We start from the raw sequence: 22,852 nt of genomic DNA, 5'->3' as shown, positions 1-22,852 counted from the left end.
AAACGGTGTTTCCATGTGCTGCTCTGGTTCGCCAGAAGCAGCTTAGTCATGCTGGCCACGTGACCCGGAAGCTGTACGCCGGCTCCCTCGGCCAATAAAGCGAGATGAGCGCCGCAACCCCAGAGTCGTCCGTGACTGGACCTATTGGTCAGGGATCCCTTTAACTTTACCCTGTATACCTGAGGTGGATAGCATTTCATACATCTGATGAATGTTTACTCTTCAGGTTTAAACTACTGTTCACCTGAGTTTAGGGAGCTGTTCAAATCCCAGGGGCTTTTGTTGTACGAATTGAGTGATTTCCCTCAAACTCATGTATAAATTGGGTTTCTGCTTTAGTTTTCCGAGTACAGGGGTTGCCAACATGGCACTCCTGGGCGCCAAGATGTTCACCAGGACCTCCTGTGGTGCCCTCAAAAATCCACAGTACACAGAGATTGTTTGCTTTTCCTGCTCAGTACCTGTTGGTGCTGGCTCAGCCTGTCCTACATTGAAGCATACCCACATTTCACAGGATATCAGGATCGGACACTCACCATCCCCTCTATTCTGAACAGAGGAGAGATGGCAAGAAATTTGTGGACTACCAGAAATCTGGTACTGTATGCTGCATTTAGTGGAGTTTTCTCGGGTTGTGGACTGGCTCCATCATGCCCAACCGCCTAAGCTGTTCATTAGCCCTCCTGCTCAGAAAGGAGTATAAAAAGCTTCCTGTTTGGGCTGGGACCAACACGGTCCTCCAAGTGGTGGTGGATTTTGGTGTGTTCCTGAGCTCTGACTATCGAATGTGTCTTACGAAGGCAAGCAAGGTATTTACGATGAAGACAAATGGGAAGAAAATGCGACGAAAGAGATAAATCAGTCATAGCTGAACACTGCCCACAAAATTAGTTCTGTCTCAGCAAAAAGCCTAAAAACTGCAGTGATAAAAGTTCCCTTCAGAAGGGAGAGCTGATCGATTTAACTCTGCCAGCTTATGCATATGGCAGGTGCCAGTGCTACAAGATGGACAGCTGTCTGGCTCCCAGTCTCTGCGGAAAGCTATTTTCTTCGCTGGTGATTTGATGAAGTGCTGCCCCAAGAGATGGAGAGATTTGTTTTAAGGTCATCCAACTTGGTGATGTCAATTGTTGACTGGTGTAGTGCCAATGTAGTACCTTGAATTCTTCCCCTGATGTTTATGATTCACGGATCAGGAAGTCCATACATCCCAGGTCATCTGCTATAGGGGCTATGGTAAATGCCATGGTTAACTGCATTTATTTGGAAGACTAGCTTACTATCTAGTTAACTTTGTCTAGAAGATTCTCCCTGTTTGAAATGGCTCCCCCCGGTTCTCAGTACTTTGCAGAATTGTTCTGGATGTTGCCTATTCTGAGAGAGAGAGAGAGAGAGAGAGAGAGAGAGAGAGAGAGAAGAGGAGTCCCTGAAAACTCTTTGGTATCATTTCAAAAATGAGGAATTGTAGCTGTTTGTTGGATATCATAAAACCTTCTATTTATTGCCAATGCATTGAAACAGGAACATGATGCTTTACAGAGGGGAATTTTGGAAAAGAGCCGCCCAGATCAAAATACAGCTTCAGGCCTGCAGCTGTCAAGTTTGCAGATTTCTACTGGCACCAAATTGATTTTTCTAAACGGTGCCAAAGGAACAGAATGAATCTCCCTTGACTGGAGCGTTCATTTAGAGGATGCACAGGCTCTCTGAAAACACCGCCTGGGATAATTTCACAGCATGTGAGAGGTGCAGGCACAAACATCTGTTAAGCAAATAGCATTAAAGCTGCATCTAATGATAGCATCAAGGGCCAGATAGCTCAAAGCTTCAGTACTTGCAAGGACATACGTCCGGCCAGTTTATGCGACACAGCATCCCCTGTAGGGCACGGAAATTGTGCTAACAGTACACTAGCAATATCTTTACATTTTGGAATGCCAGCGAGAAAGCAGACCTTGCTCTCGGTATTGGAAATCTGGTGTGCGGCATTCAATGAGCCTTTCCATGCTTAGGTGATGGATTATTGCAGTTCCTCCTTGACCATGTACAGAGATGCAGGCAGTGGCGAGTCTTTGGTTGAAGGGAAGATAGATGTAATGTTTTTAGAGCAGTGGGATAGAATTGGAAGGAGCTCCACTCCATTCACTGCAAAATTACCTTTTCCAAGAGAAGCCTGGAAAGAAAACAAGTTTTGCATATTTACATCATGCCTCAGTTTAAAAACGTCTCTCCCCGTCTCCTCGACACATGCTTTTTATGCTCACAAGAACGATAGTGTTCTTCAGGAGCTCCATTTGTGTAGTGTTATAAGAATTCTAAGATCCCAAATATAAAATAAATGTTCATAAATGTACAAGGCAAACACATAAGTATATAAACCATGTGTCTGAAATAGTACAGGAGTCCTGAAACCATTTTGACTCTCCCAAATTGGCCTCTAATATTTCTCTGCAAGGAGGAAGGAAATGGGAAAGCTTTCCCCCTTGTCTTTTTGCTTACAAATCCTGTCTTAATCCTGTGTTTGAATAGGGTGAGCCTGTGACTGGTTTCAGGAATTAAAGTATTTACCATCACAAAAGAATGGCCAGGCTGTCCAGGTAAAGCAATCAGTGATTATTAACAGATATCCCGGTGTTATGTACTGAGTTGAAATGCAGCAGTCTGATTGGTCCTAGAACAATAGGATCCAAAATGCAGCAGTCTGATTGATCCTAGAACAATAGGATTCAGAATGCAGCAGTCTGATTGGTCCTAGAACAATGCAGCAGTATGATTGGTCTGCAGAAGCCACCCAATCCAGCTCCAGATGGAAGTGAATTCACAACCTGATTGGCCTACAGGAGAATCCCGGAATTACCCAATCACGTGCAGCCCATTGTGTAAATAATGTATATAAAGCAGATACTTTGGGGAAACTTTCATTCCTCCTCACCACTATGAGCTGAATAAAGAGCATGAAATCCGCTCTAGACTCTGAGTATATTTCACCTGGCAAACAGGATTTCTGCTGTAGACCGCCTCCTGTGATGTATGTATGATGTTTTTGGGGGTGGTCTTGAGCTACAGGGTGGGCAATTTCAAAAGTTTATATAATGGCTTGTGCACCATTGTTCTGGATCCCTCCTGCTTCCTGCATGTGGTAGTGAGCACCCTGTTGCACCAGTTAATAAAGATCAGGCTTACTAGCTGCCTTGCTTCTCAATATTCTCTGTTATTTTCTCCTACTGATAGCGGACCTACTTAAGGGCTCTATACGGCAGCCTTTCTCAACCTTGGGTCCCCAGATGTTGTTGGCCTACAACTCCCATCACCCCTAGCTAGCAAGGCCAGAGCTCAGGGATGATGGGAGTTGTAGTCCAACAACATCTGGGGATCCAAGGTTGAGAAACACTGTCCAGGGTTGTAAAGACTGCAGAGAGAATAGTTGGGTGCTCTTCCCCCCCTTGGATCAAATCTATGCTGCCAGGTGCCATGAAAAAGCTGCAGAGATAGCGCAGGATAGTGCACACCCCAGAAATGATCTCTTTCAGCTTCTGCCTTCTGGATGAAGGTACAGGGTTATAAAGACTAGGACTAGCCGCCTGAGAAACAGTTTCTACCCAAATGCAATTCTGGTTTTAAATGCAGTATAAGGAGTCTCTATAGGAGCATATTGTATTTTAAAATGGGGTTTCAGAGTTTTTAGGGGTTTTTGAATGTCTTATGTAGATTTTTCAGTTTCATCGTTCTGTATGGGACAATGACAATAAAGATATCGTAATCGTATACCCTTGGATACCCCATAAGGGAAAAGGAGCAGGTTTTTCTTATAACAGTATCATGAAAAATATATATATTTTATCTAGGGATGCAAGAAGGCAGCAATTTATGTCCTTACCTGAACTTTGCCACTTTACTTATCACATTCCCCCACCTTTTATCAAGTAATAGGGACAAAAAAAAGCAGTAACAGAATCGAGGGGAAATACACTGAGCACGCATCCACCTTTCATCTCATTAGCTCAATGCAACATACAGTGCTGTGTTTTTATCCCCACGACCACACTGTGAAACAGGTGACGTTGTTATCAGGGCACCTCTGGGATTTGAACCCAGGTTTTCATAGTCCTAGCCTAATCCTTTCCCCACCACATCCCACCATGTTCACTGTGTGTATAGGGGAAGATCCATTGATATGCAATGAAGAAAGAAAGGTGTATATGAGGTGAGGCTTCTTTTTTAAGAATTTTGATAAATGGATGACAAAGCACTTTTGTTGTTGGAAGCCGTTTATTAGATAATATATTCACTACAAGGTTTCTGCTAGGTGTTCTTTCTCTGAGTGCAACTGTCCCCAGTACGGAAGAATTATTTAAGACTTAAAATTCATTTTATTTTACATTAAAATAAAATTAGCAGAGGCACTTTGTCTCATGCAGTTCAGAATCACTACCTTGTCACCCAAAGCTGCAGCCCTTTCTGGATGTGAAACTTCCATTGATATATATATATATATATATATATATTTCTTCAAGGGAAATTTGCACCGACGAGAGGGCTGTCTTTGGGACTTGTCTGTGCATTGAACAAGGCAACTTATGCAGGAGCATAACCAGAAATATCAGCAGATGAGGTATTTAGAAGGTCCAAAATTTGCTTTCCTCCTTTCCTACTGGTCTACTTTGTGTTTTGTCCCCTGTGAGAGAAAAACCTGCCAGACAGCTGTTAAAGGCAAAGGAGCCCCCTGCCAGAAAAAAGTTGGCAACCCTCATCAGCAGCCACTGTTTTCTTTTTCAGCTGCTGAAGAAGATTGCCAGCTGTAGCCTGCATTTAACAGCAGCCTTGCAGGCAAAAAATTAGCAAGCAAAACTGAGCCTGGAGGTGGAACTGATGGAGAAAAAAATCCATCTGCTAAATTTCTGTCAGGCTGCAGTTAAAGGCGGAGGGGCCCTACCAGGAAAAAAAATTGGCAACTCCTACCTGCTAGGGTAGGAACCCTCATTTAGTAGGCATATGTCTGGCTGCAGTTCTGGATAAGCCTGAGTTGGCCTGATTCAAGTCTTAGGTGGAACAGGATTACTTAATTCCCCTACTTTCTCTGGGCTTCTCCTGGTAGAAAATGACATCCAGCCTACATAACAAAGAGTACCTATGGTAACCTGTGGCCCTCCAAATGTTGCTGGACTACAATTCCCATCATCTCTGACCATTGGCTGTTCTCAAGGGGTGGGAATGATGGGAGTTGAAGTCCAGTAATATCTAGAGCTGAGTTTCCCAAGGTTTTTTGGACTACAACTCCCATTATCCCTAGCTAGCAGGTAAGGGATAATGGGAATTGTAGTCCCTAAACAGCTTGGAGACCCAGGTTTGGGAAACCCTGATCTAGAGGGTGCAAGGTGCCCTCTCTTCTCAATTTTACTTCTTAGAATGACATTGGTACCTTGGTTCTCAAACGCTTTGGTTCTCAAACACCAGAAACCTGGAAGTAAATGTTCCGGTTTTTGAACGTTTTTCGGAAGCTGAATGTCCGATGCGGGTGTCGGCTATTGTTTCTGTGGCACCTGCACCAATCAGAAGCTGCACCTTGGTATTTGAACGTTTTGGAAGCCAAACAGACTTCCAGAATGGATTAAGTTTGGCGCTTTTGTTTTTGCTATTTAATTTGCGTTTTGGTTTTTGAGGCTTTTTCGGTTAATTTCTTTTTGTGACTGTGTGGAACCCAGTTCAGCTATTGATTGATTGATTGATTGTGTGACTGCAGAAATGGATAAAAGTCTCCCATCCAAATAATGACTATAATCAGTGCAGGTAAGAAAAGAAATTAATTTTAATTTTTATCATCTTTACAATATTATCTTATTTATTTTATAGTGCAGTACTTTAGTGCAGTACTATAGTGCAGTATTTTATAGTGCAGAAAGCAGTTGATTATTGCTTTCATTTTATGGATCAATGGTCTCATTAGATAGTCAAATTCATGTTAAATTGCTGTTTAAGGGGTTGTTGTTTTTAAAGTCTGAAACGGATTAATCCATTTTGCATTACTTTCTATGGGAAAGCGTGCCTTGGTTTTGGAACAGACTTCTGGAATGGATTAAGTCTGAGAACCAAAGTATCACTGTATGTAGTTGGAAGGAATGTAGGTATGTATGCACCTCCTGCACTGAACAAGCCCCCTTAAACATGCCCACAGAGGTGCAAAGAGTTTTTCTCTGTGAGAATTCTCTTTGGTGGGCAAGGCTGTGTCCACACCCATTTGTGGTCCTGTATCTTTTAATGCTCGTTTAGATGTGGCAGCCATTTTGCGATATGTCACACCCTGCCACGGCAGCCATTTTGTTACCGGCACCCACGGTTCTTTCTCAGCAACACTGCAAAGGTGCCCACTGCCCCCCCCCCCAGAGGCTGGCTTTCATAGTTGTCATGTGACATGAGGCCCCCTCCCTGCTCTTCATCCAGATGTGGCAAGTTTCGTGAAGGCCATCTTGTCCAGGGGTAAGCAGAAGGCAGATGGGGAAGCTTTGCAAGGGCTTCCAGATGTTCAAGAACAGCAGTGACAAAATGACTTGGGCCCCATCTGCACTACACACTGAAAACAGTATCATAGCACTTTAAACAGTGGAGTTTGATAAGGGATATTGAGAGTTATTAGGAGACCCCTGTTTCCTTCACAGGGCAACAGAGTGGTTTAACAATAAATCCTTATTTACAGGGTACTCTGGGAATTGTAGGTCTCAGGGGGAGGGGGAAAGGGGGGGTCACTTAACGCCTCTCAGCATCCTTAACAAACTACACTTCCCAGGATTCACTGGGGGAAGCCATGAAGCCATGTCTGTTTAAAGTAATATACTTCTTTAAATGTAAACCAGGAGAGGACTTTTGTGTGAGGGGACTCCCAGTTCAGTTCTGGTACAGAAAAACACATTCATTGGCTCCAAATGTGCTCAAAGGAACCTTGCATTCTAATTGTGCATCATTTGCATCTGGCTCCAGTTGGTAGATCTTGAGAAGATGATGATGATAAAATAATAATAATAATAATAATAATAATAATAATAATAATAATACAGATCCTGGAGGCTTGAAGCCTGCTCACCACCCCAATTAGTTCAACTCCTTGTTCAAGGTATGATTCTGGCAGCTGCAGCATCCCTGACAGATGACTGTCTAGACTCGGCTAAAAATACCTCCCGTGAAACTGGGAACAAGAGGGGAGTCATTCATTTTAAGATCAGCGCATGTTTGGTGGCCTATATTTTATAAGTAACCAATGCCCATCTCTATGAAAAGCAGGATATATATGAAGGACGGACTTATTTATTGCTAGGACCCAGGGGAAGTGGAGGGGAAATGCAGTGTGTCTTTGGGTTGTAGCCACTCAGAGTTGACCCACTTAGATTAAGGAACATGGCTATCTTAGGTTCATTAATTTAAATGGGTCTACTCTGAGTAGGACTAGCATGGGGCACAATCCTCTGACCATTGGTGCTGGGCCTGCCATGGGCTTGCCCCCCTTTTGGTTTCTTCAGCTGCTGCAGGGCTGTGGGATACAATCTATTTCAGAGAAACAGACCAGACAAGAAAGGAGCAGGAGTGGAGTTATATGTCAGGGATGTGTATACCTGTGAAGAGATCCAAGATTTAGAACCTCAAAGCCAAAGTGAGAGCATTTGGGTCAAAATTAAGGGAGAAAAGAATAACAGTGACCTCATTGTGGGAGTTTACTATAGATCCCCAAGCCAAACGGAGGACATAGATGATGCCTTCCTGGAACAGATGGCCAAGCATGCAGAAGGAAGGGAGATAGTAGTAATGGGGGACTTCAATTACCCGGATATTTGCTGGATGTCAAACTCAGCCAAGAGCATAAGGATAAACAGATTCCTCACTGGCCTTGCAGACAACTTCATTGTCCAGAAAGTGGGAGAAGCAACAAGAGGAACAGCCATTTTAGATCTGGTCCTAACCAATGTTGATGACTTGGTTAGTGGGGTAGAAGTGGAAGGATCATTAGGCACGAGTGATCATGCTCTTCTGAAGTTTACTATACAGCGGAAAGGAGCAGCCAAGCATACTAGGACTCAATTTCTTGACTTTAAGAAAGCCGACTTCATAAAACTTAGGGAAGTGCTGGGTGAGATCCCATGGACAGTAATACTAAAAGGAAAGGGAGTTCATGATGGCTGGGAGTTTGTTAAGAGGGAGATAGTAAAAGCACAACTTCAGGCAATACCAATGAGACGGAAACATGGAAGGTGCCTAAAGAAGCCAGGGTGGCTATCTAAAGAACTTTTAACTGAGTTAAGATTTAAAAAGGATGTGTACAAAAAATGGAAAAGGGGGGAAACCACCAAAGAGGAATTCAAACAAATAGCCAGCACGTGTAGACACAAAGTCAGAAAAGATAAAGCACAGAATGAACTCAGGCTTGCTAGAGAGGTTCAAAGCAACAAAAAAGGCTTTTTTGGGTATGTTCGTAGCAAAAGGAAGAACAAAGAAACCGTGGGGTAACTCAGAGGAGAAGATGGTGAAATGCAAACGGGACAAAGAAAGGGCTGAACTCCTCAATGCCTTCTTTGCCTCAGTCTTCTCCGATAAAGAAAACAATGCCCGACCTGAAGAATTTGGAGTAAATGATTCAGCAGAGGAAACACAGCCCAGAATAACTAAGGAGATAGTACAAGAATACTTGGCTAGTTTAGATGTATTCAAGTCTCCAGGGCCAGATGAACTGCATCCAAGAGTATTAAAAGAATTGGCAGATGTGATCTCAGAACCACTGGCAGTCATCTTTGAGAATTCCTGAAGAACAGGCGAAGTCCCGGCAGACTGGAGGAGGGCAAATGTTGCCCCTATTTTCAAAGAGGGGAAAACAGAGGACTCAAATAATTACCGCCCAGTCAGTCTGACATCAATACCAGGGAAGATTCTGGAGCAGATCATTAAGCAAACAGTCTGTGAGCACCTAGAAAGGAATACTGTGATCACCAATAGTCAGCATGGATTTCTGAAAAATAAGTCATGTCAGACTAACCTGATCTCGTTTTTTGACAGAATTACAAGCCTGGTAGATGAAGGGAATGCAGTGGATGTAGCCTACCTTGATTTCAGTAAGGCATTTGACAAGGTGCCCCATGATATTCTTGTAAAGAAGCTAGTAAAATGTGGACTTGACTATGCTACCACTCAGTGGATTTGTAACTGGCTGACTGACCGAACCCAAAGGGTGCTCATCAATGGTTCCTCTTCATCCTGGAGAAGAGTGACTAGTGGGGGTGCCACAGGGTTCTGTCTTGGGCCCGGTCTTATTCAACATCTTTATCAACGACTTGGATGATGGACTCAAGGGCATCCTGATCAAATTTGCAGATGACACCAAACTGCGAGGGGTGGCTAACACCCCAGAGGACAGGATCACACTGCAAAATGACCTTGACAGATTAGAGAACTGGGCCAAAACAAACAAGATGAATTTTAACAGGGAGAAATGTAAAGTATTGCACTTGGGCAAAAAAAATGAGAGGCACAAATACAAGATGGGTGACACCTGGCTTGAGAGCAGTACATGTGAAAAGGATCTAGGAGTCTTGGTTGACCACAACTTGACATGGGCCAACAGTGTGACGCGGCAGCTAAAAAAGCCAATGCAATTCTGGGCTGCATCAATAGGAGTATAGCATCTAGATCAAGGGAAGTAATAGTGCCACTGTATTCTGCTCTGGTCAGACCTCACCTGGAGTACTGTGTCCAGTTCTGGGCACCACAGTTCAAGAAGGACACTGACAAACTGGAACGTGTCCAGAGGAGGGCAACCAAAATGGTCAAAGGCCTGGAAACGATGCCTTATGAGGAACGGCTAAGGGAGCTGGGCATGTTTAGCCTGGAGAAGAGGAGGTTAAGGGGTGATATGATAGCCATGTTCAAATATATAAAAGGATGTCACATAGAGGAGGGAGAAAGGTTGTTTTCTGTTGCTCCAGAGAAGCGGACATGGAGCAATGGTTCCAAACTACAAGAAAGAAGATTCCACCTAAACATTAGGAAGAACTTCCTGACAGTAAGAGCTGTTTGACAGTGGAATTTGCTGCCAAGGAGTGTGGTGGAGTCTCCTTCTTTGGAGGTCTTTAAGCAGAGGCTTGACAACCATATGTCAGGAGTGCTCTGATGGTGTTTCCTGCTTGGCAGGGAGTTGGACTCGATGGCCCTTGTGGTCTCGTCCAACTCTATGATTCTATGATTCTATGTGTGGATATATAGAGATGCTTCCCTATACCTCAGGGTTCATCTGACGATGCTGATACTTCCCTCTAGTTTCATAAAAGTCCTGCATGGATCCACTGAGTTCACTATTAGAAGTAGCAGACAAGCAGCAGACTCTTCCTCAGAGGTCACCCACTATTAAGAGAGGCTCCAAATAGGCTTCATAGGATAGCTTCCAAGGAGAGCTCACCTAAATGCTATCAGAGATCAAAACCAGGCATTTGGCTTCTCTGGGAACTGCAGTTTACTCCCCACACAGCTACTATTCCCAGTGCCCTTAACAAACTACAGTTCCCAGGTTCTTTGGGAGAAGTACTTTAAAAGTCAAGGAGCAGATGTCCGTATTCTGCACATCTGTTACAACACTGGTTTTTAATCAACCTTGCAACCCACTCCAGTTACGACGGCGAGAAAAACAACAACCCTTAAGGTTTCTTTATTATTATTGCCAATCTTGTAAAGAGTGCCCTCGTTTTAAAATGCCAGCCCCCTCGTCTTTGACCCTCATACCGCCCTGGTATCTCTGCATAGCATCTGCCTGTATTTATAGAATGTATTTGCCCATTTCAATTACAAATAACGATTTAAAACAGAGAGAAGGTGCTTAATAGAGATTATACTAGAAAAAAGCTTGGAAGGGATTTTCTAGTGCCTAGAGAGCTTTTGTGCTACTTGATATACAATCATAATCATTTCCTCATTAAAACCTGGAGGTCACTCCTTCGGAAGGAGAAAGGACACGGTGATGTATCGAGGCTGATAGGCAGGAAGCTATCACCAGTGTGCTCTCAGGGGGACCTACACTGCCCTGTGCATCTCGGAAAAGCTGTATAATATTTTGTGCCCTCCTCCAGGCAAGGCAGCTGTCCGTGTTGTGCTCTCTCGCGCAAGCTTTTGGTTGGTCCATGTGGCTTCATGATTGTTGCCCGCCTCCTCCCCTCTGTCCCCAGTCAGTCATCCAGGTGCTGTTCCTCCCATGTAGATGTCGGGATGGCGCTGTAAGGGTCCATGATGACTTTCGCGCAGCGGATAATCATGACTATCAGGAAGAGGCAAAGGAAGACGAAGCATGCTAGCGTTAGTCCTTTGTCCACGTCGACAAAGACGGGTTCGGGTGTTGGTCCTTCCATGGTTTATGTCTCTCCACATCAGGGTTGATTCCCACTGCTACCCTCATTGTACACCTGTGAAAGACGACAAGGAGAGGGAACTGACTGGGCAATGTGTCATGAAATCTACATCTCATGTCCTTGGCTGGTTGGTTTTTTTTTTAAAGAAGCAAGTTAAGGTGCTTATGCACCTAAACATACCTGCCTAGACTTGGGACTGACTTCAGAGGCTCCATCTTTGTGTCAGGACACCAAAGTGTGGTATAAGCAGCCTCATATAGCCAATGTGCTCAAGTCTAATTAAGGCACGAAGGGGTTAATACCATAGTGTAAGCTGTCCTGCCAAGCTTAGATAATGTCCACTTCCCTCACCTTGGGAAGAAACAGGCAATAAGGCCTATTGTCTCCCACCTGTCCCCCATGGCCACTCTACCTGAGAAGCTCTGCATGTGAAGAAGTTGAGCTGGTCCACCTCAGCCGCATGACTCTAACCAGCCACTCTTGAGTCCCTATACCAATAATTTAGGAAATTTCACCACTTTTGCAACTAAGCCAAGTTTTACTGCCTGTGCATCCCCTCCCCAACTCATTAATCTGACCTTTGAAGAGTTTGTAAGTAAACGATTTTTTGAAGTCACCAAGCATATGACTTTTTCCTATGCTGCGGGAAGAGGGAAATTCTGAAAATAAACTTTTAAGGGGACATTTTGGATCTCACTTTAAAGGGCATATTTTAAAGGTTGAACAGCCCATATTTTCATGCTTTACTTTGCTGCATATTTTGTGACTTTAAATCTGGGAGAGATTTCGCTGACCAAAGAGTACTTGCAGCAAACTTGGATCTTGGTATCCAGGAATTATCTTTTTATACCTATTTTTTTCCTTGAACCAACATAAAAGTCCAGCCGAAACCAAGACCCCATCTGAACTATGCCTTTCAACCATACCATCAAATCAAACAGTCATGGCTTCCCTCCCACAAGGTCCCCATGTCCCCTCACAGAGTTATCAAAGTGATTTAACAGGGGCTACACAAGGACAGTGTTCTCGAAGCTACAAACATGAGTCTGACCAAACTGCTGGAGGCAGTGGAAGACAGGAGTGCCTGGCGTGCTCTGGTCCATGGGGTCACGAAGTCGGACATGACTAAACTACTAAACAACAACAACACAAGGAAACTGACCTGATATACAAGATGGGCCACTGCTGTGTAAGGAATGTTTCTTTGTCATACGCCCCGGATCAGGCTGAAAGGCGATGGGTACGGCCCCTATGGAAAAAGGGACAAAAATGTTAATTTCACTCTCCCGTGGCCTTAAAAATTAACATTTATTTCTCTGTTTTAAATCTGTCGGGCTGCTACCCTGAAAATTATTAAATCTCTCGCTCACATTACATAAATAGGGCTGGCACTGGATACTTCTGTGAGGTGCAGAAATACAGTATCGAAACCATGTCAGCCTCAAGGATACGTCCATCAGTAAGATATGAGGGACAATCAGTGCAAAGAATTTAAAAACAGACAAATGTCAAACAGAAAGTGTTCCAGTTAAATCACAACTTTAGCCATCAATCAATGTCTAAAAGACACCAAGAGGCTTATTCCATGTTTTTCATGTTAATATAATAACTTCTCTTTACACACCCTGATTATTTTGCAAATTCTAGGATCCTATCAATATGTTCTAGCTAGGGCCACATTCCCACCATCCACTAAAGAACTATGATACCAGAGTGCTTAACAATCAATCCTTCTTCCCACGGAACTCTGGGAATTGTAGCTTTTTGGGGGAAGCCATAACTTTTTAAAAAGTGGTATCATTGTGCTTCAAATGGATGGTGGGAATGTGGCCTCAGGGTTGCCTTTATAGAGCTGGACAGGGAGGAGGGTGGGGAGAAAGCTAGCATCAGTTGTGGCTCTAGCGCCACCTACTGTTGGCCTCCCTGGCTTGCAGCCTACCCAATGGGCACCATGCAGCAATGCACACCCTTAAGCTTACAGCACTGGCAAATACTGCACTAGCAGATGATGTTATCACTCCTGCTGTGAGCAGAAGAGTGACCGAGTGAAGCTCCCTCCCTGTTCCTGCACCACTGCTTTAAAGTCCCCACACACATAGGGTTGCCATACGTCTGGAATTTCCTGGATGTATCCAGAATACTGCAGCTGCAAGCAGTGTCTGGGTGGAAATCAGCGAAATGTCTGGATTTTCACTTTTTTAACTATGGCAACCCTACTCACACAACTATGCAGAAATGAAGTCTAGGAGAAAAAAAGACTCTTTGCTGTAATCCCCAAGCAACAATAGCAATCTGTCATGTGCCATTCCTCCTGCTGTTTCTGTAATCCATCAACCATAACTTTTGTCCCCAGCTACCAATGTGCATTTCCTTCCTCAGTCTGCAGGCATGGGCAAGGCTGAGGGCACTTGTCTTAGGCTTCAAAGGGCTAAGCCAGCCAGGGCCCCCTGCCAGGAACCAGGTGCCATTTGGCTTGAGTTTGTAACTTTATTCTAACAAAACACCTTCAAAGAAGATCCGCACAGGCCTGCCAGTCTGTGGAGATTTCCTGACCCCAAACTGGTGACTACAGAAAAAGTGTCATTTTTGTTACGTATTCAGTGGTCTGTGTTTGCCTGAGCTTGAGTCTGGACCAAAGATTCTGAGCCCCTGTGTTCTGATTCGATACATGATATCCAATCACAGAACATTTCAGGATTTGGGCCTCTGCCATTGGCCCTTGAACTCTGTCTGAGTTATGATTCGCAGTTTGGAAGTTTAGACAGCCAATCACGTTGGAAGTGGTAGTGGCCCAAGCCTTCAGAAATGTATATAAGTAGTTGCTTTGACCCTGTTGTGTAGTTCCGTTAGTTCAAAAAAGGTTCTTGTTCTTATTGCTGTGTCTTGCCTCGTGGGAACCCACCTACACATCCATTTTCCTTTCTAATTTAATACAGTAAACTCAGTGTTTTTCTTCTAGAAAAAAGGTGCCGGTATTTACCATGAAGTCATTACTGTGTTACATTTTTAACCAGTGCTTTTTTCCTAGAAAAATGGTGCCAGGATTGTGTACCCTTGAATACCTTCAGAAAAAAAAAGCACTGAACAAATCCAGTCTTACACATATACAATCATTCAGACAAACTCTCGGATGTTGGAGGTGGGCATCTTAGCAAGTTCTGGTACTTACTTACTCTAATTCTTGGTGCCTTTGCTTCTCAGCTTTGTAACATTGAGACTTCACAAAGATTCATTCAGGCAGAGACCTGGAAGAATGGTAATATGTAGGTGTCATTTGTACGTGCACTTAAAAGTATGATAAATCTCATTCAATTATGAGAGTAATTAAGGGATGACTGTCAAACATCTCGGTGATAGAGAGAATTAGTGGTAGAGCATATGCTTTGCATGCAGAAGGTTCTGGGTTCAATTCCTGGTCTCTCCAGGTAGGACTGGGAATGTCCTACGAATAACAAAGTACAGGTCCCAGGATTCTGTGGCAGAAGCCATGACCGTTTAGGAGGCCACAATCTAACACTAGTAGCCATGCATTGTTAGAGATGATCGAAAGTGACAGGTAAGCTGTCTTTCTGATGAACTGCTACATCATCACATATCAGGAGGACTGCCTGCTGAGGGCCTGAAGGACCCTGCCCTTGCTTCTTTCCACCTGGCTTGGGGCAAGGCCTGAAAGGCTCCACAAGGACTGCAGCTGCTTTTTAATTTTTTATCTGTGTTGTTGTAAATGAGACCATCTTGGCTGTGAGCCCTGGAAGACCTGCACCCTGTCTTGCTGACCCTTTCCCATCCTGCCTGGGAGAGTGGAGTGCTGACTGACTCCAGCTACAAAAGCTGAGGCTGTTGAACAGATTCTTGGGCTGGAATATTGTTTACGTTGAGAGAGCTGTCACTGTTATTTCATATTATTGTTGTATCTTTAGTTTTAGATCTTATGATTTACGTGGAAATTGTTGCCATTTGGTTGTGTCCTTTTTGATGTGCATTATTTATTGATTATGACTTCTGTTATGTTTGTAATTATGTAAATCTTGTCATGTTATAAGCCGCCTTGAGCATAGTTTCAGCTATGGAAAGGTGGCATACAGATAAGATGATTATGATCATGATATCTTCTCATTGAGAGGAACACCTGCTGAGTTTTTGAGGAAGAACACCATGTGCAAACCATTTATCTCAATGGAACTTGAGAAGCCAAATTTCCATATCCATCACAGGTTTATACAAATTCCATCCTAACATTGGCAACTCTCACTCCATGCAGACTTTAATGTGAAATGAATGTTCTCATGAGTCAGTATAAGAGCCACTTAATTATCTGCTACCTATTCAAAATGATACCAATGAATCTGCTTCTAATTTCAGTTCCAGGTCCATTAAACTGCAGGCCGGATGGTTTAATCATATTGCAGTGTCTGTAATCATCCCACTTTTATTTAAATAAAAAATAAAAAAATCTCAGACTTCTCTGATTATGAAGTGAAATCCTGTTGATTGATATAGACAGGGTAGTGACTTCTGCTGCCTAGAGAGAGCAATATGTTTGATCTGCAACATTCCCCAGCAAACTTAATTGTATTTTTTCTCCTGCTAAAGTTCTTTCAGGAAAGAAATCAGTCTATTATATTATTACATCAGCAAAGCTGACGGCAACTGTGGGGTTCCTTTATCTGTAGCCCCTTTTGGGCATTTTCAATTCTTCTGTTCGGCTTCTTCTATTAGCTGTGTAATTTGCAGAGCTGCATCAGCTCTTATATGCCTCATTTAATTCATGACAATTCTCTAACTCATTTTGTCTCTGAGGCCCGGAGACTTTAAATAGTGTTTCCCCTACAACCTGTGAGGTTTTCCCCCCTTCTTCTTCTGGAAATGAAAGAGTATTTATAGAGTAGCTCGAAATTGGGAATTTCACAAATCAGTAGACTAGAGAAGGACATTCATTCATGTGATGCCCTTCAGGCAATCTATGCTAAAGAAAGCTATGTTTTGTTGCTTCTAAAGTTCCATCTGCACTACATACTTAAAGCAGTATCATGCCACTTTAAAATCATGGCTTCCCCCAAAGAACCTTGGGAAGTGTAGTTTGCAAAGAGTGCTGGGAGTTGTTAGGAGACTCCGATTCCCTTCAAGGCTGAAATCCCAGAGTTCCTTGAAAAGAGGGATTGGTGGTTAAAAAAACCACTCTGAGAATGGTAGCTCTGTGTGGGGAAGGAGGGTCTCCCAACAACTCTCAGCACCTTTAACAAACTACAATTCCCATGATTCTTATGGAGAAGCCATGACTGCTTAAAGTGGTATGGCACTTTAAATTCATAGTGCAGATAGGACCTAAACTTGCATTAATAGTTACCCTGATGGGTGCATCAGATCTGGAGACATTTTTAAATTTCTACAAAAACAATAAACATACAGAATTCTGAATAAGTGAGTAGACTAACAAGTCATACATAGATATATAATTTGTTTCATATTGTTGTTTTAGACCAGTGGTCTAATCAAACAAATAATAATGATAAACTTTCTATACTGATCCTTGTTCATTCTCTGATTGCTTGGCTGCCATTAGTCATGCCTAGAGACAATCTGCATTGTTCAAACGTGAGTATCCTGGAGTTCTTTTTCAGCTCTATTTGGTAGCCAACCTCTTCTCTTTGCGTGCCCAAAGGCAGACAGAAACAGTTCTTTCCTAAGCATCATATTTGCCATCTGTATGATCACTTGGCTGCTTTGTTGGACAAACTATTATTTGTTAAAATTTGCTTACAAATGGTAGTCTGGGTAGGGCCAGGGGATGGGGGGGAGATGCTGCTTCTTTTGCACTGCAGCGCTGAAAAGAATATCAAATGAATGTTTTTGGAAAGTTACATGCATCAGGCTCAAGTTTCAGTCATCATATTATGAAATCACCACCAGTATCCTTTAAATCATTTCCTGGTAATTTGCTAAATCAGGATCCCCTTCAATAGTTCTAATAGTGTTTTGGGGGTTTTTTAATTGCTTTTCCAGCAATTGACTTAACTTGATAATTGAATTGATGTTCCCCAGCAACAAAATGGATTCTAGGAATGAGAGGTATGAAACCGCTCCAGTTGAGGATGGCTGTGTGTGTGTATGGGAGAGGGGGAGAGAATTGTTGTTGTTGTTGTTGTTGTTGTTGTTGTTGTTCTTGTTGTTCTTGTTGTTGTTGTTGTTGTTTGCTTTGTATGATCAAAACAATACAGCTAACTATTAGGATTTCCTCCTGCAATTCAAGTGAGGGCGGGCTTTGGGACTCTGCTTCCTCTCTCTGTAAATAGCGGATTTGAAGCACCAAGGTAAAATGCATAGTTGCATTGAATATGTCTGTTCTTAAAAATGCAAATGGTACCACCTTTTTTGCGGGGGGGTGTGTGTGTTACAACTGACAAGTATCCGGATCAGAGGAGGTCCTGGGGGAAGGGACTTAAGCATTTCCTCCTCTGCTTCATTCTTGATGAAAAGGCCTTGGTCTAAGACAAAATACTGGGGAACTTGCTATGGGGCCATGCACCTTAGCTGGGCCTACAAGGACCAATCCTATGCACAGTCCCAGGGGGCCACCAGGGGGCGCATTGGAAGATGGCCGACAATAACATCTCTCTGACCCACACAAGGTAATTAAGAGGCTGCTATGGGAAGTATGCAGCCTTTCTGCCCCCCCCCCAAGGGGATGGGGGGGACTGCCTTGCCAGCGGTGTCCATAATTCACCCCCGGATTCAAAAGAAGGGGGTGCGGACACTTGGCACAAGCTCTCGTATGAAGTCGTCTCTTCCTGACGCTATCTCCAATCAGCGCACTGGTTCGCTTTGGCTCAAATACAGTGGTGCCTCGCAAGACGAAAAGAATCCGTTCCGCGATTCTCTTCGTCTAGCGGTTTTTTCGTCTTGCGAAGCAAGCCCATTGACAGCTTAGCGGATTACTGCTATTAGCGGTCTACCGGCTTTTAGCGATCAGCTGTTAAGCGGCTTATCAGCGGAACAGCTGATAAGCGGCTTAGCAGCTTAGGAAAGGGGGGGAGCGGAAAAAACCCGCGGGAACTCGCAAGATTTTTTCGTCTTGCGAAGCAACCCCATAGAGAAATCTTGCGGGGCACCACTGTATATAATTGGAAATACATAATTGGAAAGAAGCTAAAGCACATACATCAAGCGAAGATCGGGAGTTAAGACTGCTGATTAATGGATCTCTATGAGTGGAGCGGCAGGCGGGACAAATAAATCAAGTGATAAACCACCATTAAAAGACTGGTATGTTTGGAGTGAAACGGAAAGGGGGTGGAGGAAAAAACTCTTCTTTTTTTTTGCCTTATGTGATATTAATAACCCTCCACCCCAGAAAGAAGAATCGTTGCAATTTATTAATCACAAGCAGGAATTTAAGAACTGTGTGGAGTGAATTATTGATCAAAGAGAGGATTGGTAAACATCGGAGAATGGAGGAAAGTTTTATGACGCAGTTTCAAATGGCGTCTTGCCAAGACAGGCTGGCCTAAGAAGGACGGGGGGGGGGGAATGACCAGGGTCATCGGAATGCGAATGATTTTTGGAATGTGATCTAGACCTGGCAGAGCCCTCTGAGATATGTTTGGCAAGCCTGGGAAAACCAACGGACAGACTGAGGGAAAGCTTTTTACAGAGGTGTGGAAATGGCGTCTGTCCTTATGTGATATGATTTTTGGAGAGTGTAAAACCCACACAGAGGATGTTTGTTTTTAACCCGCTTGTGAAGATTATCAGAGATCATAAAGAAAGGAATATATGATAACAAGAAGATGAGGAAAGTAACAAAGAGACTATCTGGACAGAACTGGATAGAACTGTCTAATTAAAGCAGCAATATAAGTGATGTTTGGACCCCTTTTCGGAGCTTGAAGTATGGGTACCCCCAACAAAAAATTAAAAATCTGACTGTATAATTTTGAACTAATGTGATTTGGAAATAATGTGATTTGATTGGCCTGTTAATAAAAATTATATATATAAAAAAATCCTATGCACAGTCCCAGTGTCTACCACCTTTTTGGCCCCCATCTTCCAGCTGCCAGCTTCTCCAGGCTTACCTGGCGTAGCACTGTAAAGGGCCTGGAGCCAAGCAACCCATATTATGTTGTAATATACAGTTACCGACTCAACTTGTGTGCATGAAAAGGTTAACCTGAGCTCCAGGTGCCAGTGGTTGGAGCTTAGCAGGCTCCCAGCTGCCTTTGCTTCCTCCCTTTTCTCTTTGCTTTGCTTCATCAAAGAAGCCAGAATTGCAGCTGAAGAAAAACCAAGTGAATGGAAAACCTCTGTAACAAGAGATTTTTATTGCCTGATTCTTTTGTAACAAAACTAAGTTCTTTCCTTTAAGTCATTTGGAACCTTTCTTCTTCATTTCACCGCCAACCGATGAAGCCTTGCTTGCTGTAACTCCTGAAACCTTGTGAGTAAAATCTTCACTTATTTGCAGAGTTAAATGTTTGTGATTTATTCTAGCCTAAGTAGTTTTGTGGGGAACATTTGTTTAGAGGTGGATGAGGGCAGATGCAAATCATACCAAGTTTTAACGTGCTTGCTGTAACTCCTGAAACCCTGTGAGTAAAATCTTCACTTATTTGCAGAGTTAAATGTTTGTGATTTATTCTAGCCTAAGTAGTTTTGTGGTGAACATTTGTTTAGAGGTGGATGAGGGCAGGTGCAAATTGCAACAAGTTTTAACGTGCTAGGAGCAATCACCATTGTGCTACCTCTGCTATGAAAGAGTAGGAATCTCTCTTCCAAACCTCTCTCTAACATTATAGTACTGCTTTGTTAGGAGGGGCTGCTGCACCACACTGTTGTTGCGCACAAGTGGGCTTAACGAGTGACAGTGCTGGGATAGACCAGAAAACCAATTTAGCATCTCACCACAGGCAGCAGTCCCCCAGGTTCCATCATTGGCATCTCCAAGTACGGTTGAAAATGTCCCTTGCCACTGCCAATCAGGGTAGACAATATTGAGCTAGATGGACCAATGGTTGGACTCAGTATAAACATGGAAATAGTATTTTTTTAAAAAAGATTCCATAAAATAAAATTAATAATTACTAATTAATTTAATTAATTTAATAATTCAGACAATTAAGAATGCCCTGCTAACATCGCTGGCAGAAATTGTCGCAGTGAAAAAATTAAATATGAAAGAAAATTGGGCTACCTATAAAATTGTATTAAAGGAAGAAAACGGAGAATTGGAATTAAAGGATTATACAGAAATTAAAGCTCATATTAGTGATTGGTTCCAATATATTCAAATTAAGTATAGATTAGCGAAAGACAAGAAGTTAGGATTTGAAAAAGAAATATCAAAATTCGATAAATACTTAATACAAGAAAAATCAAAATATATATCTAAATTGTATAATCTGATCTTAGAGTGGGAAACAAAGGATGAATTGGTTAAAGTGATCCTATCTTTCTCAAGAGTAGGCCTTAGGAGGGCACTGAAAATTTTTGATGCTTACTGCAAATCAAATTTTCTTACAATTAATCATGCCAAGTCCAAAGTTCTAATTTTCACCAAGAGTCGAAAAACCTATAATTGGAGAATAGACGGAAAAGCCATTGACCAAGTCTTTAAATTTCAATACTTGGGAGTCCTTCTCCAATACAACATGGCTGGAAGGTCCATCTGGCATATGTATTAAATAGAGCTAAAGCCCTTTCCTTTGCGCTACTGCGTTTTTTCTTTTCAGATGGGGCTTTCCATATTCCATCAGTGTTAAAAGTTTTCAAGGCAAAGGTGATTGCAACAATAGCATATGCAATCCCAATATGGGGGTCCTTTGTTAATCTAACCCAATTGGAGGTAATCCAAAACCAGCTGCTAAGAAGGTTGCTAAAATTACCCAGGTGTGTAAGCAATACTGCTATACGTCTCGAACTAAATGTTACAGCTCTAGAAACCACATTATGGAAATGCATCCTCTGTTACTGGTTGGCATTATGGCATAAACTTCCAAATCTCCACTTGATACAGTGTCTCTGGAGAGACGACTTCCCTAGCCCTTGGGCAAAAATAATACATGGGAAACTTGTGTCCTTAGGACTATCTCCATCTGAACTACTAAAATTGGATTTAATTTCTGCCAAGAGAATTATAACTCACAAATTAGAGGAGATGGATTTACAATTTAATATTGCGACAGGTGGTGGCACCTGTTCGCCAATAAACCTTGGCTTAACACCACCAACGAAGCTTCCATCTTATTTAACTACCTTATCTGTGGTGATGCACAGGTATGCCTTTATAAAGGCTAGATTCAATGTTTTCCCATCAAATGTGTTGGGTAACAGACTCTCCAACGGACAGATCTCACTCCTCTGTGACTGTAAAAGTGGATCTATAGAATCGTTATATCATATAATCTTCTGTTGTCCTATACATTCGGCTTCACGGTCCAAGTTTCTGGCCCCATATCTATCGAGAATAGCTGACAGACCTCAGGAAGCCCAAATAATATACTTATTAAACGACGAAGACTCAAGTAGATCCCTTGCAGTCGCTAGATACCTGATTAATGTCTTATTTCATAAGAGGAGAAATGGATCACTGTATGACTCGGACAGCTTAGCCAAACTTAAGAACCATCAATAAGTGCCAGAACTAAGACGCATATCCCCCAAAATCTGAGGGATTTGAATTGCGGTTGACATAGAGGGAGCTTATTGTGTACAGTTTACTTAATTGAAGTAAAATTGGTTTTATAGGGGTGTTTTAACTTGGAACTGTTTAAATTGTATTGTTTATGGATAAATTTTGATGTATTGTTTTTAGATATGGGCCAATGGCCGTAATAAACCAATCAATCAATGCTTAAATGGGCGCAAGATATTGGGAAAAATATTATGTTTGAGCAATGGGAAAAATTGTGGAAAGAAGATATGAAATTCACTATGTTATATATTGAAAGAAAATTACCTCAAAATACAACATAGATGGTATTTAACACCTGAAAGAATAGCAAAAATGAATAAAAATTGTAGCGATGTCTGCTGGCGATGCAACACTGGAAAAGGTACTATGATACATATATGGTGGAATTGTTTAAACATCAAACAATTTTGGGAAACAATATACAACGAAATGAAAAAAATGTTAAGCAAGTGCTGCTTAGAGCAGGCATGTCCAAAGTCTGTTTCGGGGGCCTACTCTGGCACACCAGGCGGTTTAATCCGGCCCCTGTGGCAGCTTATTTCCTGGGGTAAAATCCTAAATATTAGAGGGGGATTTTCCTCTGGTGGCAGATGACAGAGACTGTGACACCAGAGACCGGTGTAAACCAAACTAAATAAAGGTTTTATTATAAAAAAAAACAACAGCAAAGCTTGTGGGTGTTTTTCCTGCAGGCAGAGTTCAAACTGCAGCTTTTCTCCTTTTGTAGTTATGGCCCGCTGAATCCAATCAGCCCAGAGCTTACAGAAACTGTTCTTAAAGGTACAAGCATCCT

The 22,852-nt window shown here is 42.6% G+C and overlaps 1 protein-coding gene across 2 annotated transcripts in view; it reads right to left on the bottom strand.

The window, feature by feature from the left end:
* Nucleotides 1-10,477: 10,477 nt before the first annotated feature.
* The window catches only part of CTXND1 (cortexin domain containing 1), a 45,906-nt gene continuing 33,531 nt past the window's right edge, over nucleotides 10,478-22,852 (bottom strand). Inside the window, exons 1-4 of one of the 2 annotated variants that reach the window (XM_079954429.1) lie at nucleotides 16,717-16,851; nucleotides 14,543-14,614; nucleotides 12,532-12,618; nucleotides 10,478-11,423 (exon numbers count right to left, since the gene is read on the bottom strand). In XM_079954429.1, coding sequence (XP_079810555.1) covers nucleotides 11,190-11,369 — 180 coding nt within the window. In that variant the 5' untranslated portion in view covers nucleotides 11,370-11,423; nucleotides 12,532-12,618; nucleotides 14,543-14,614; nucleotides 16,717-16,851 and the 3' untranslated portion in view covers nucleotides 10,478-11,189. Of the gene's footprint in view, nucleotides 11,424-12,531; nucleotides 12,619-14,542; nucleotides 14,615-16,716; nucleotides 16,852-22,852 lie in introns of those variants that run through there. The other variant, XM_079954428.1, reaches the window with a different exon arrangement.

The sequence above is a fragment of the Podarcis cretensis genome (assembly GCF_951804945.1).
Source record: "Podarcis cretensis genome assembly, chromosome: 14".
NCBI classification, from domain to species: Eukaryota; Metazoa; Chordata; class Lepidosauria; order Squamata; family Lacertidae; genus Podarcis; species Podarcis cretensis.
Note: the sequence above shows the minus strand (reverse complement) of the source record. Positions and strands in the feature narration are given on the sequence as shown.